This window comes from Eschrichtius robustus, chromosome 2, assembly GCF_028021215.1.
Source record: "Eschrichtius robustus isolate mEscRob2 chromosome 2, mEscRob2.pri, whole genome shotgun sequence".
Taxonomy (NCBI): Eukaryota; Metazoa; Chordata; class Mammalia; order Artiodactyla; family Eschrichtiidae; genus Eschrichtius; species Eschrichtius robustus.
In genome coordinates, this window is record NC_090825.1 from 178,611,040 (window position 1) to 178,626,589 (window position 15,550).

The window sequence follows — 15,550 nt, forward strand, 5'->3', positions numbered from 1 at the left end:
AGGCTCAGAGACACACAGCCAGAGAGAGAGAGAGGGACAAACAGACAGATGGACGGACAGCCAAGACCCTCTCCTGAATGAGCACAGCCGCCCAGAGGCTGGGTGGACAGACTGCCAGCTGGCCCAGATGCTGGACAATAAGACTGCCGTGAAGGTTCTAAGAAAGCGATGGATGGGCTGATGGTGGCCCCAGCAGCTGGACAGCTAGCCAGCCAGACCCAAACCCACCGCGATCATCCTGGGGGTCTGCAGCCCGGACACCCCCTCCAGCAGCGGTTGGATCCGGAGTAGCTACCTGCTCGGCCCTGGTGCCCCTCCAGTCAGCCCTCTGTCTGTCCCTAGAGCCCCCGGGGGCCCCTGCCCCATCCCCTGGAACCGCCGCTGCCGCTTGCTCTTTGTGTGTCTGGGTGCCCTTCTTGCTCCAGCCCAGCCTCCTCCCTCTGTCCAGCTAGCCGGTGTCTCCTCCCTGGCTTGGCCCTCTTGACCGAGCCGCCCCACCACCGGCCCCCCTTTCCTCTTTGTTCCCTTCCCATCAGCCCTCACCCCCTCCCTCTGCCTTTGTCTGAGATGCACCAATGGCAGCCCATCCCCTCCGCCACCTCCTCCCTGGGAGCCCCCTCCCCCTGCCCGCCTGAGCCCCCTCCCCAAATCAGTCAGCTGCCCCTGCCCGCAGGGGGGCACCTGCCCCTTCCCTCTCCCTCCACCACCGGGGCGCACCCATTCCTTCACTCGCTCACTCATTCTCTCTCTCCTCCCCCCAGGAGCCCCCCACCCACTGTGGGCACAGCTGGGCCTGGAGTAGGGGTGGGGGGGCTCGGCCCCAAGGAGGAGTCAGTCCATTCTAACCACTCAGAGGACCTACTGCGTGCCTGGCCTTGTCATCTGACGCCTTGTCACAGTCCTGAGCCTTGAGCCTCAGGGATCACCATTCGACTGTTCCCAGAAAGAGAAACTGAGCCTGGGGGGACACACCAGGCATGACTGGAACCCAGACACTGCCCTGGAAGTGCTCACAAGTCCAGGCAGTGCTGGAAGCACACAAGCCCCGCCCCTGCTGCAGGCCTCGGTTTGCACATCTGAGAAATGGGGAGAACTCGGTCTACCAGGCTTGTCTTATGGGCCAACTAGAGGGCCAGGTGGGATGGTGGTCATGGAGCAGACAGGACAGTCCCATGGGTGACAGCGTGTCAGGTGGGGGAGGCTGGCGCCTGAGGACCACAGTCCCCCCTCTCACCCTGATACTGATCCCGCCCGAGGCTCAGTCGGGGATCCCAGCTGGGGATCAGGACCCACTGGCGCTGCGGCAAGATCCCTGGGGTCCGGCTGGGGCCCTGTGTCCTGGCTGAGGCCACCGTGCCATGCCCAGCCAGGGGGAAGCACTAGTCCCGTGCATGCCCCTCCCACTCGGGAAACCCAGACCCCTCCTGGGGCCCTCTCCCCAGGCTGCCCCCAAGGGGCTCTTCTGGAATGGACCAGACCGAGCCTCAGACCTTTCACTCCCCCCACACCCAGTGGTCACTCCTGCGTCCCCATCAGACTGAACTTGGTAGCAGGGCCAAACATCAGGCTCCCTCCCATTCCAAACTGGGTCCCCAATGCCACACTCCCACCAGCCCCTCAAGCTCTACCCAGCTGGCCCCTCCCAGGGCAGCCTCGACAGCCTCTTCCCGGCCTCCCACGATCCCCTTTTCATGCACAGACAGAGGGAAAGTTGCAAGTTGGATTCCATTTCTCCCCTGCGCCAATGCCTCCACGGCTCCCCAGTGCCCTCAGCATAAGCTGTGAGCCCTCTGCATACAGCCCGCGTCACTGCCACCTGCAGCTCTCTTTCCCCCAGGCCATTCCACATGCACACCTCTCCTAACTCCTGCCATCGTCACAAGGCCACCTCCTCCCTCCTGCCTGCCCCTCACCCCCAGGCTGCCTCGGGGGACCGCATCCGAGATGTGCGCACCGATAGGAAAGCACCAATAGCTAGGGGTTTGTCTGAATGACAGTGAGGGGCCGCACGTCCTCTAGTTAAGCTGCCACCCAGAGAGGTGCAGCACCATTCCCCAAGGCACACAGTGGCTTGTCCGAAGACTCTGGGAGGTCTGGGTACTGAAACCTGTGAGTGGGTGTTTGCATGGGATCAACTGCAGCGACGCAGACGCCCACCTCCCTGGGACACAGGTTCTCCTCTGGCTCCGCTCTGAAGAAACGGAGGCTCCAGCCTGTGTGCTTACAGGCGCGGGAGAGAGAAAAGGACGGAGGCTCCGGCAAGGCGGAGGCCGCACCCGCGCTGCCCTCCACCCAGGGAAGGCGCCCGCTTACTTTATCTCACTGGGGTTGGGCCGGCTGCGGTGCCGAGGGCCTGGGGGTTCCTCCCTCCGCGCAGCTACGCCGGCCCCGCCCAAGTTCCCAGTCCTCCGGGGCTGGGGCGGCCGCGGGGCGCGGGCTCCAGGGCTCCGGGGTTTCGGCGGGGCGGACGAGGGCTCCGCGTTAGACAAAGCCCAGTCCGGGCCTCGCCAGGCGGTGCCGCCGCTCCGGGCGCTGGGCGAGACCACCGCGAGCGGGGGAGGATGCGGGATGCAGGCGCGGCGGCCAATGGCGGCACGGGAAGATGGGCTGGTGCCATGGCGACAGCCAATGGCGGGCCGGGGCGGGGACCGCCGGCGGCTGCGGGGCTTCGGGCCTCCGAGCGGGTTCGGCGGGTGTGTGTGTGTGTGTGTGTGTGTGTGTGTGTGTGTGTGTGTGTGTGTGTGTGTGTGTGTGTGTGTGTGTGTGTGTGTGTGTGTGTGTGTGTGTGTGTGTGTGTGTGTGTGTGTGTGTGTGCGCGCGTGTGTGTGCGTGTGTGTATGGGTGAATCCCCCTTAGGGAAGGGAGCGTGTGTGTGTGTGTGCGCGCGCGTGTGTGTGCGTGTGTGTATGGGTGAATCCCCCTTAGGGAAGGGAGCGTCCCAATGACCATGACCTTGTGTCCTCCACTCCATTCCGGGGTGAAATGGCCTTTCAGAACCTGCAATGGTTGGATCTGCAGAATTTGAGTGTAAGCCATCCAGTCTTGGGTGTTACATCAGAACCTTAGGGTGGAGGGAGGGAAGCTCCAGGGGCGGGGCAGGAAGCCCCTCCCCACGGATCCGGCCTGGCCTGGATCCGATGGGTCAGGGCAGGCCAGGGTTGGGGATCCAGCTGGACCACCCCGTCGAGCGTCCTGGCTGGCATGGGGGGGTGAGCGTGGGGGATGGGCAGGCACGCTGGGGAGCACCTGGGACCCTACATCTCTCCCTGTCACCCTGCCCTGCAGAGTGTCAGCGCCTCCGTGACACCATGGCCCTTCCTACATTCTCTGAATCTCTGACCCTCTGTGTCTCTGCCCCATGTGGGACCCATAATTCACCCTCGCACAAGGGAAGCCAGAGGAGGGAGGGGGCTGGGCTCCCAGGAGTACCTGTCCCCAGCTGTCTCAGATCGTCAATGGGTCCCTGGAGGCCACTTGAGGGTTTAACACCCAGAGGCCAAATCTGCAGCTGCAGCTCAGGCCGCCTGCTGCCCAAAGGACGAAGGAGACATGGGTTTGGGGCCTGCCTCTGTCTTCTCTTGGCTGGGGGGCCAGGGCAAGTCGTTCACCTGGAGACCCTCAGTTTCTCCCTCTGTAAAACGGGGAGGTGGCTGCAGCCTTTGTAAGGGCTGGTGCAGGGAAGGACAGGACAGGAGGGGCAGCCAAGGACACAAGGACCAAGGCCACCATGGTGTCTCCTGTTGGGCCCGCTGCAGGAGGCCCCTTGCGTCCCACCCTGGGACAACAACGCTGGGGGCGCCGAAAGAACTTGGACCTTCCGTGTTCCAGAGCCTCCGGAGCCAAACACAGCCGCCCCCAGCCTGTGGGACCCAGGAGGGAGTGCAATGGGCAGAAGGGCTCTTTCCAGAGGCTGGGAAGGCTGCACTGAGAAGGGGACACCGGTGCTGGGCCTCTTCAGCATGAATCAGAGTTGGGCATGGGATCAAGGAGGGGAAAAGCATTCCAGGCTGAGGGAACAGCACATACAATGCCTGGAGCCAGGAGAGATCAGAGCCCACTCAAGGCATATGGACTTCGGTGGTGGGGCTGGACCAGGGAACTGATGAGGCGTTTAGAGCAGGAGGAGTCCTGGGGCTGAGCTGACCACGGGAAAGCAGGGCAGACTGGGCAAAGCTGGAATGGGGGCAGGTAGAGGACAGAGCCCAGGGCCGACTTCAGCTCCGCCTTGACTCCCCTGCATGACCTGGGGCATGGCCTCAGTTTCCCATTTTGTTCACTGGGAGGTGGTTAGAGAATCCCTGCCCCAACCCCCATGGGATGAAGTCTCAGCTCCCCCATCCAGTCTTAGATGCCACTGTTCTCCAGACCCCTCTCAGCCAGAACGTTAGAGCTGGCAGGGGGCTTGGAGGGTCCAATGGCCAGTCTTGTCCTCATACACAGAGGGAAACTGAGGCTCAGGGCAGGGAGCACGTTGCTTGAGTTCATGCGCAAGCCCCACCAGGCCCTCCCTGGGCGTTCCTCACCACTCTGGGTGGGGCTGGGGCCTGGAAGGTTGAGGGCACATGAGGGCTGAGACCCCAAGGCAAAATGCCCTTGTCCCCAAGCCTCTGGAACATCACGTCCCTGACACCACCCCACATCCTTGACCCTGTAAATCTTTGAGCCACAGCCAGAATCGGGCATCACTGTAAATTCTAGAAAGACAAGAGCCTTCGGAACCCTCAGAGCCTCCCAGGACCCCAGGCCCAATCTCGGGTTGCCCAGGCCTAGTGGGGGGCCTCTTCCCAGTCTCCCTCCCTGGTATCGTCTGCTCCCTCTACCGCACAGGGCTCGATTCTCCCCATCCCCACCATAAAACAACGCCCCCCCGAGCCTGGCACACAGCCAGGTTCACTCTTGGGCCTTCTGAGCCTGATCCCAGGCATCTCTGCCCCCTTGATTACACTCCCCCCCTTCCCCACTGAGCCTCCGCCGTGTCAGGGGCTGGGGGCGGAACCAGGAGCGTCCCCCGACTCGGAGCTGGATCGGGGTGGGGGACAGGGAAGCAGGAAGGCAGCAGGTGGTCATGAGATCACAGAGACGGGCTCAGGCTGGGTGACTGCGCAGGGCCCTGACAGGTGAGGAGAGAATGCCACTGGAGGTGAGGGGGGGGGGGGGCCGGCTGGTCCAGGCCGTGTCCCCGAATCCCGACCCGGGATGGGTCGCCGGACCACGGTTCTGGGCCTCAGTTTCCCGGGCGTGGAGCGGGCGGGCTCGCGGCCCCTTCAGCACCGCGGACAGCTCCCGCCGGCCTCTGGGCTGTGTCCTCTGCGGGCACCTCCGCCCCGCGCTCAGGCTCCAGCCCAGCTCGAGGGGTGACCTTGGGCTTCCCGCTGCACCCTCCCAGCCTCAGTTTCTCTTAAAGAGGGGATGTTATAGCCCCAGAATTCAGATTGCGGAGGCCAGCAAAGCGCTCGGGCCCGGTGGGATGGATATTACTATGAACATCCGCTTGGGCGAACATCTAAGTCAGCCCTACGCTCTGCGGCCAGAAGGGGAAACTGAGGCCTGGAGAGGTGTAGGGCGTGGCACGGTCCCCCACCCGCCTGCGCACGGCGGAGCCTCGGCAGAGCGAGTCCCCGCCGCAGCCCCCCCGCCGCCGCAGCCCTCCCGCCGCAGCCAGTCTTCTGGTCTGCGCAATGAGGAGGGGTCCGGGGGTCTGTCTCGGAGGCAGAAGGCTGGGCCCGGCGTGGCCGCGCCTGCGCAAACCCGGAGGGGGGGGGGGGGCGGTTGTGGCTGCGGCGCGGGGGAGGGGCTGCCAGCCCTGCGAACAACCTGAGGCGGTTTCCCTGGCAACGGTCTCCACAGCGACTGCGCGAGACCCCAGACCCTTGGCGATTCCCTGCGCGTGCCCTTGCGCCTCCCGCTGCCGCGACCACCGTTACCGCGGTCCTCACCCCATTCCGGGCTGCGGCTCTCCCGCCCCAGCCGCGCCCACGGCCAGACCCCACCCCCCGCGGCCGGGACCCCCGCGCCCTACCTGGTCCCCGAAGAAGGCCGAGTGCAGCAGGCTCAGCAGCCCCAGGAGCCCCATGGAGCCGCGGCCGCCTCAATCAGTCTGCGCCCCGCCCCTCGGCCGCCGGGGGTGGGGGTGGGAGGGACGGGCCGGGAAGCGTGCGCCTGCGCGGAGCAAGGGACGGAGGGGGGGGGTCACAAGGCGGGGCAGGCGGGGACTCTAACGCGAAGGGGGCGAAAGAGGGGGGGGACTGGGGGGCCCGCCCGGGCGGGGGAAGGGAGTCTCGAGGGACTGAGGACTTGGGAGGGGCGGCGTGAGGAGATCCCGAGTGAGGGAGATGGGGGCGGGGACCAGCGTGAGCGGAGAAGGCGGGGGGAGGGGCGGGGGTCCAACGGGGTTGGGGAGCCCTAGAGAGGTGCGGGAGGGGTCCCTGGGGACGGGGGAAGAGCAGGGAGAGGCTCTCACGGGAGCTGGAGAGGCGGTCCGGTGTTGGGAAGTGGGCCCGGGGTATGAGGGGTCCCCTAGAGGACGGAGATCTCGAAGGGACGGAGGGGGGCGCCGCCCTTCGGCCTCAGTCGGCTGCCTGCTTGGACAGTGTCCCCGCAGTGGCCGGGGCCGCGCGTTCCGTTCATTAGTCATTCAGCAAACGTTGGCTGCGCGCCTGCTGTTTGCCGGGCTCTGAACTGGGCGCTGGGCACGCGGGGGCCTGGTGGGCGACACCACACGTAAACCAATTTTCAGTCATTTACCAAACACTTATTAAACACCTACTGCGTGCTGGGCCCTATGCAGTGAACAAAATAGCCAAAACCCCTGCCCGTGGGAAGCTGACAATGGGGGGAAGAGGGACCGATAGTCAACAGGGGAACACGTTGGCTAGAAGTGGGCGCTGAGGAGGAAACAGCAGGGGAGGTGGGGGGCGTGGGGGGCTACTGGGAAGGGCACTTGAGTGGAGACCTGAGGGGTGACCCAAGAGAGAAGAGCATCCCGGCAGAATCAACCGCTAGCGCAAAGGGAGGGGGCAGGAGGTGAGGGCGAGGAGGGGACTGGGCGGGTCAGGCCGTGCAGCGCCAGGGTGGGAGGACGAGGGGGCCAACCCCCAGGGCGGCGGGCAGAGCAGGGACGCGCCCCGCTCGCTGCTCACACGCGCCCTCTGGCGGCTTCGGGGAGAACAGGCCGTGGGAGGTGCCGGGAGACGAGGCGGGGTCCCGGGCGACTGAGGGCGGGGTGGGGTGGGGGAGATGGGGAGGATGGTGTGGGGTGGGGAGGGATGGGGGAGGGGGGATGGAAAGGGACGGTGGGGGTGGCGGAGGAGGCGTTATCACGAGCTCTGCTAAGTCCTGGGGAGTATAGAACAGCGGCGAGAGGAGAAAGGGGCGCTACTGTGGCCCGGATGGTGAGAGCCGGCCTCCGCAAGCAGGTGCCGGGAATCAGCGTGAAGGGCGTCCGGGTGAGAGCGGAGCCCGTGGGAAGGCTGGGAGGTGGGAACTGGTTTGGAGAGGCCGAGGCACAGCGGGGGGGGCGGGGCTTCCTGGGCCACGGCGGACCCTGGGCGTTCTTCTGGAGCCTGGGGAGGTCCCAGGAGGATGACACGCATTAAATTGACGTCCAGGTGGGAGATGGTGGAGGGCTGGCCAAGGTGGTAGCAGTGGGGCGGTGGGAAGCGGCAGATCCAACTTAGGTTCTGAAGCTAGCTGACCGACGGGGGTGGGGGAGTGGTGTAGAGCCCCGAGTCCCAGAGAAGCAGTTGCCTCTGAGATGGTGGAGATGGCGCGCAGGCTTGGGGAGCCCAGGACAGATTCAGGAGGGACGGGACAAAGAAGCAGGAACGTAGCGCGGCCTGAAGGCGGAGCCCGGGCCGCCACCAGACAGAAGGGCTGGGCGGGGACGTCCGGGTCTACAAGGACTCCTGCCTCGCCCCCTGGACCGCCCCGACAGTGCTCCAAGATTCGGACGCCACCTGGCGGCCACAGTGTGCGCCGCAGTCTGGATAAGACAGGGTGTTTCGCATACAATACTAATATGCAGTCTCCTAATCGTACGTAATTATACAAACTGCAGAAAATTTAAGTGATGATCATTGCCACTCCTGCCCTAAGCCCACGAGGTGACCTGTGGTGGCCAGGCTGGAAGCTTCCTGTGAAGGCTCAAAAGGTGACCCTGGTTACCGGGGGCCTGATGAGGGGTTACACCAATGCTGCTGTACTAGGGAGGGTCCTGCTCATTTTTACAAAACAAGAAACTGTGCTAAAGGTTCAGTCAATAATTTTGACTCCGCAGGCCAGGAAAGCACCGGAACGAATATGAATGCGCATGTCTGTGTGCCAATAACACTTTATTTACAAAACAGATGGCAATGTTTGCACACCCTGGCCAGCACCCATCCCCACTTCCACCAGCACCGCTCCACTCCGCAAGATGGAGGGGCTCACACCCCTGGCACGTGCATTTTTGCTCCTGCAGGAGGGCCTAGCAGCTCCAAAGTTACTCACGTTTGTACAGCTTTTCATGTTCAGGGTCAAAAACCACCTCCCTGCAAAGGGTCGGATTTGCCCAGGGCATTCCTCCCTACTCTTCCAATCCAATGTAAAAAACACGTTTACTTCAGCAATTGCTTTATCTTTCCAATCCAATGTAAAAAACACGTTTACTTCAGAAATTGCTTTATCTTTCCTTGTTTTTAAAATACATTTATTGATTTATTTACTTATGGCTGTGTTGGTCTTTGTTGCTGCACGCGGGCTTTCTCTAGTTGCGGCACATGGGCTTCTTGTTGCGGTGGCTCCTCTTGTTGCAGAGCACAGGCTCTAGGACTCCCGGGCTTCAGTAGTCGTGGCACGCAGGCTCCAGTAGTTGTGGCTCACGGGCTCTAGAGCGCAGGCTCAGTAGTTGTGGCACATGGGCTTAGTTGCTCCACAGCACGTGGGATCTTCTTGGACCAGGGCTCGAACCCGTGTCCCCTGCATTGGCAGGCGGGTTCTTAAACACTGCACCAGCAGGGAAGTCCTTTTTCTTTTAAACCTTGTTATTTTGGCTGCGTTGGGTCTTTGTTACTGCGCAGGCTTTCTCCAGTTGTGGCGAGCAGGGGCTACTCTTCGTTGCGGTGCGCGGGCTTCTCATTGTGGTGGCTTCCCTCGTTGTGGAGCACGGGCTCAGTAGTTGTGGCGCGGCGCTTAGTTGCTCCGCGGTATGTGGGATCTTTCCCCACCAGGGCTGTAACCGGTGTCCCCTGCGTTGGCAGGCGGATTCTTAACCACTGTGCCACCAAGGAAGCCCAACTGCTCTTTTCAATTATGGAATTTCCAAAAAGACAACTGAGGCTACAGTGGAGGGAGGCTACCTACTTCCTTTCTAGTTGTAGGGCCGGGCAGGCAGGTCCTGTTCTGATTGAAGTGAATCTGGTCCATGTTGCCCAGAGACTTTCCATGGCAGCCCTCACAAAGGCCTTTAAACTCACTGCGAGGCACACAGCTAATCTCACCTGACACCCAAGCCTCACATGATGGATTCAAGTTTCTAGCTTGTTCTTCTGAAGCCCGATCAGGTTCAGGGGGCCATCCACAAGTGTGTCAGTGTTCTATCCACTGAATGGGCTGCCAGCCCCTCACTTCTCACCTTTGCCATCACCCAGGTGTCCTATCTAGTGCGCTGGACCCACAGGCTGCCTTCCCCACTCATCCTTCCCTCCTGCCAGGTGTAGGTCAGGCCCACCTGTCCTTTCTCGGCCCATGGAAGCTCACGGTTTCTGCAGGGCTCTGGCTCCTGGCATGTGCGCGTTGTGTTAGGAACTAGAGGTCCAGCAGCATTTTGACGTCTGTCTGTTTATACATCAGCCCTGTTCCCAACGGGTTGCTCTCTTCTCCTTAAGGGTTTACAGGAGCCCTCCATGAATCAGGGACACGAGACAGACTGCAGAGAATCTAGTCTCAGCACTTGGGTCCTTCTGCCAAACTGGGCCAAACTGGGCCAACCCGAGTCCTCAATCCTGTCACACAATCTGTCTCCTGCCTTCTCCACTCGAGGTTACACACGATGAGCTGTGCTTTCTGTTCAATTTAACTCCAGATCAAGATATAACAGTACGAGCAAATTATGTTAAAACTGAAATTCTGGAAAAGGAGCCCAGAGCAGCAGTCACAGAAGCAGCAGCTCCTTTCAGCCATCTCCTCCCCGCCTCCATGGCTGGACTGTGGCCGCCCCTCACATTCTAAACTGAGGTGCAGACTTGGGTGCCTAAAGACCACCTGCAGGACACCCCCCTGCTCCCCACCTTGGCTGATGGCAACTCCAGCCTTCCAGTAGCTCAGCCCAGAACCTGGGAGTCCCATCCACTTTCTTCCACATCCCACCAGCAAGTCGCAGGGACCCCTTAGGGCCTCACTGCTGCTTGGACAGTCACCGTGCCTGTCCATCCACTGGGGCATCTGCCATCCTTCCCATCGTGAAGGAAACAAGATCTGACCAGGAAGACTTTAGGGAACACGGTGGAGACCCCACCCACAGGACACCCCAGGAAGGGCTCAATCCAAGGCGCGGGGCCCCGGGGTTACCGTGGAAGGTTTTTGGAAGCTGATCAGGAGCACAGGGAGAGCCAAGAAGAGGCACCGATGCAGGCAGCACAGGCCCCTGGACATCCCAGGACTTATCACAGAGCCCAACCCACCCGTTCCCTAGCCTCAGCCTACCCGAGAGGGGCTGTGTCTACAGCAGGAAACCCAGGGCCACACGCTGTCCAACAATGGCCCATGACCCACCTGAGCCTCCAGGTTTTGTGACCAGGCCCAGCCCCCCTCCCGGGGGGTGGGCCGGAAGCACCACACGTGTGGGAAGGACCGGTCGCACTCGGGACTACACAAGTCTCTACCTTTATTGGCCAGCAGGCTACTTGAGGGGGATGAAGCGGGAGGAGTGGGTGGCCCCAATACCGGGCCGGCCGTGCTTCACAGGCTTGTAGGTGATGGAGAACTCGCCTAGGTAGTGGCCGATCATCTCAGGCTGAGGAGGAAGGGAGCAGGGTGGTCAGGCGGGCGTGGTTGGCCAGGCCCTGGCCCCCACCCCGGGCCAGCACAGCCCACACGCACCTTGATTTCCACCTGATTGAAAGTCTTGCCGTTGTAGACGCCCACCATGCTGCCCACCATCTCGGGCAGGATGATCATGTCGCGCAGGTGCGTCTTCACCACCTCGGGCTTCTCCATGGGCGGCGCCTCCTTCTTGGCCTTGCGCAGCCGCTTCAGCAGCGAGTGCTGCTTCCTCCGAAGGCCGCGGTTCAGCCGCCGCCGCTGCCGCGCGCTATACAGCTGCATCAGCTGCTCACTGCAGGCAAAGCGCACAGAGCGGGTGGCCTGAACCCCGGCTCACCCCCCACCGCCCGCCCACTGACATTCCCGCTTCCCGTAGAGCCCCCAAAGCAACACCCGCAGCCCGGCCAGGGCCCACGGCACCCGCGCCGAATTGTTCAGGATAAAACCCTCCGGTTCAAGAGCCGCCCCCCCCCCCCGCCCCCGCTATCTACAAACGAGGAAGCCGAGCCAGGAAAAGAGGTAGCTCAGGTAAGAAGGCGGAGCAGCCGAACTTCGCGGGCAAACTGCTCTATCCCGAAGGCCTCAAGAACCCAGGAGCGGGGCCACCCGGAGAAACCCACAGCCAACGAAGACCCTGTGCTGTGCCCCCAGGAAGCCGGCCCCTCCGAGCCAGACCCGCGCACACCTCCAGGAAAAAAGGCGTCCCTGGCTGTCCGCAAGCCTCCCTCCCCATCTGGGGGCCAGGGCGTCGCACCCACCCTGCCTAAAAGCTTCCAGCTCCTACAGCCAAACCTTAGACCAGGGATCGGCAAACTCCCGCCCACGTAGCAAATCCCAGCCTGCAGATGCCCGAGCTCAAGAGGCTCACGAGCTAGGACAGCGTTTACATTTCCGAGTGGACGAAAACACGTCCAAAGGAGACACGTAGAAATCCTCTTAAATTCGATCCTCAACGTCTCCACGTGGAGTTTTATCCGCACGCAGCCCCGCCCTCTCCTTTACACACGGTCTCCGGCCGCGGCCGCAGGTCAGGCTGCAGCCCCCAGCCCTCGGGCCCACCCCACCCCCCCCCCCGCCGCCATCCCCCCCTGCCCGGCCGCCACTTACTAGGACATGTCCAGCAGCTGATCGAGGTCCACGCCGCGGTAGGTGAACTTGCGAAAGGTCCGCTTCTTCTTCTGCTCCACTTCCGCCTGCGCGGGCCGGGATGCGGGTGAGCCGAACCCCGAGACCCACCTCCCAGCCTGCGGCGGCATCACCGGGCCCGCGGCTCCCGCCGAAAAGCGTGCGGCCCTCCCGGGTACGGAAGCCCACGGGGACGCACCACCTCGGGCCCGTCCCGGGGCGGCCCGAGCGGCCCGTGGCTACGGGGACTCGGCTGGGACAAGCGGGCCGACACAGGCCTTCCCTGCCCCGGGTCGTCCCGACACCCAGCAGGCCCGCCCCGCGCCCCCATGTCCGGCGGCGGTTCCGGAGGCCTGCAGGAGGCTACCGCGGCCGCGCGGCCTGACCCCGGCCTCCACTGCGCGGCCAGAGCTCGGATGGCGCCAGATGGGCCCGGAACAGACACGGTAACCGTGACACTCACCATCTTGTCGGCTCTTCGGAAAGGAGCGTCCTTTCTGCGCCTGCGCAGTTATCGCGAGGCCGCTCGCGTGCCCCGCCCCAGGGCTGCGCGCGCGCGCGCTTCCGCTTTCCCAGCGGAGGACGCGCGCCCTCTGCTGTCCGGAGGCCAGAGCGCTGGCTGCGAGGAATAAAGGAGCCTCTGCCAACCTCGTGTGCTCGGACACCCCAGGCTGGGGCCGGCCGCCTAGTATTTTGGAGCCCCTTCCTCAACTGGGGGACGTGGGACGCGTCGCCGCCCGCTTTGGAAACTCATATTCGTGCTCCGTAATCTCCATAATGAAATCCACGTAAAAAAGTGTTCATGGAGTGCCTGTTTGCAGTAAGCGCGCTGTCTGGGTTCGGGACTGGCCCTCCCCTAGGGAGCTCGCATCCCAGTGGGCGAGACAGACCCGTAAGAAACAAGGTCATACAGATATCTGAGCCAAAAGGAAACTCGGGGGGTTGGGACACTGGCTTTGCACAGATGCTCAGAAAAGGCTTCCCTGATAGGGACCAGCCAGCCTTTAACAGACGAACTTATATCGATATAAAGTAACAACTGCAACATTGCAGTGCTAGGTTTGCAACACATAAGCATGTAATATGTCTAACAAGAAGAGCAAGGACGGGCCGAGGGATGAGAGCTATATAGGAGTACGCTTTCAATAGTCACTGGAACAAGGTGTCCATCTGAAGGCGATTCTCGTACGTTAAGATGTATGTGGTCCCATGGGGCCCAGCAATCCCACTCCTGCGTGCATACCCCAAAGAACTGAAAGCAGGGACTCCAACAGATTTTCACACCCATGTTCACAGCAGCATGATTCACAGTAGCCAAAAGATGGAAACAACCTAAGTGTCCATCCGTGAATGAGGGGTAAACACAATGAGGTCCACCCACACAGTGAAATATAATTGAGCCTTAAAAAGGAAGGAAATTTTGACACATGCTACAATGTGGACGGACCTTGAGGACATCAGTGAGAGAATCCAGACATAGAAGGACAGAATACTGCATAATCCCACCCATGTGAGGTCCCCAGAGGACCCAAATCCATAGAGGCAGGAAGTAGATGGTGGGGTTCAGGGGCTAGGGGAGGAGGATGGGGAGTTAAGAGTTTCAGTTTGGGAAGAGAAAGTTCTGGAGACGGATGGGGGGAGATGGTTGCACAACAATGTGCATGTGCTTAATGCCACTGAGCTGTGCACTTTAAAAATGGTTAAAAATGGCCAATCTTGTATTTTTTTAATTTTTTTTTTTTTGGCTGCGTGGCATGTGGATCTTAGCTCCCTGACCAGGGGTCAAACCTGTGCCCCCTGCAGTCAAAGTGTGGAGTCTTAGCCACTGGACCACCAGGAAAGTCCCCTACTAATCTTATATTTTGTCACAGTAAAAAGCAACCCAACAGATGTGTGTGGTAAACTATAGAACCCCTAGAAAACTCAAAACGCACAATGAAAAAAATTAAAAGAATTAATTTTCTAGGTACACTAGAAAATAGTCACTGAATGCAAAAGAAAGGCGTAACAGAGGCATACCAGAACAAAAAGACATGATACATAGAAAACAGTTAAACGTTTGGCAGGGGTAAGCCCCATGAATGGATCGAGGATGCAACCAGCCCTGCAGGTGCCCTCCCCTCCCCCCGCCACATGATTCCACCGCACCTCACTCAGTTTGCGTGTGGGGCACGAGGTGACCGTCTCCAGCCCCCTACCGACTAGGCTTGGCCGAGTGGCTTTGTGGGGAGCTGGGGCTGGCCTGGAGGGGACGGGGAAGTCTGAGCCCTCCTCAGGAATTTCCACAACGGGGCGGGGTGTGGGGGGAGGGAGCCAATTAGGCTTCACGCGAAGGAGGGGACGTCCCTCCGTGCCCCAGTGGGGTACAAGCACTGTGTTTGGGACTGCAGGAAGTGTCTATCAGGGTGTGAAGGTGCGAAGCGGGCTTGCCCAAGTTTATGGAGGCAAACGCGGTCCTGGGAGCTCCTGGCTGGCTGGAAGGCCCTTCAATGATTGCACGGCACCCTTTGGCCAAGAGACTAATTTTGCAGAGAATTCATCTTGCTGATGTAAGGAGCTGACTTTTAACAATGCAGTGACACGTGGTGGGGACTGCAGGGTGCGGGCACGAGGTCCCCCGCTCTGCCTGATCCTGCTGCTTCTGTGAACCGGAGGGACGGGAGGAGGAGGGGTGCAGTCTTGGAGGGTCATCTTGGGTCTGGGGGAGAAGATGCCCGTTTCACTGGCTTTCTGGGCTGAGCCAAGCTTCCCTTCCCCTGCAAAGTGTGCTGGGCTGGGGCTCTCCGGCTGTCTAGTTCACCGCATTCTCAAGCCTGGCACACTGGAGCCATCCAGGATTTATGTTCTGAAATCTCGATTGTCGTTTTTACGACGACCGAACGGCCCCGTCACTTCATGTGGCAGAGGGCACTCTGCAGGTGGGAACTCGTCCCACCCCGCCTCCCCGGCCCCCAGGTTCCCTCTGCATCTCTGGGATCCCCCTTTGCTGGGACTCGAGCTGCTCCACTGCCCAGGCCTGGCCCTGCCTCTCGGGCCCTGTGAACAGCAGCTGTGCCCCACCAAGTGCCCACCATGACGACCTTCAGCTCCCTGAGCTGCACCCCACCGGCCCTGAACTGGGGGTGCCAACAGCCCCCCCACCCATGTCCACGGCCCACTTTGTGGAAAGATGAGCGGCCTGCCCGAGGCCACAGTCCAGGTGTCACTCCCGCAGGGGCGGGGGAGGCCTGGCCAGCCCCACCCACGTGTGTGCAGACGTCTCTTCCTCGGAGCCCGGCAAGTGGCCTCTGAACCCTGGGACCCAGGGTCCCTCACAGTGGGTCTGCAGCTCTGACCAGGCCCGCCCCCCAGACCAGATCCCCCAAAGCCCCGGACCTGCCGAGGAGGGCCCGGGCTCCCCGCACGG

General features: G+C 61.7%; 1 protein-coding gene across 1 annotated transcript; it reads right to left on the minus strand.

The window, feature by feature from the left end:
* Positions 1–10,831: 10,831 nt before the first annotated feature.
* RPS15 (ribosomal protein S15) lies at positions 10,832–12,694 on the minus strand. The gene is made up of 4 exons (XM_068537402.1): positions 12,608–12,694; positions 12,127–12,212; positions 11,077–11,311; positions 10,832–10,990 (listed from the first exon to the last, which is right to left on the minus strand). Exons 1-4 carry the CDS (start codon positions 12,608–12,610, stop codon positions 10,877–10,879), a joined length of 438 nt encoding a protein of 145 aa, XP_068393503.1. The 5' UTR covers positions 12,611–12,694; the 3' UTR covers positions 10,832–10,876.
* Between the last annotated feature and the right edge of the window lie 2,856 nt (positions 12,695–15,550).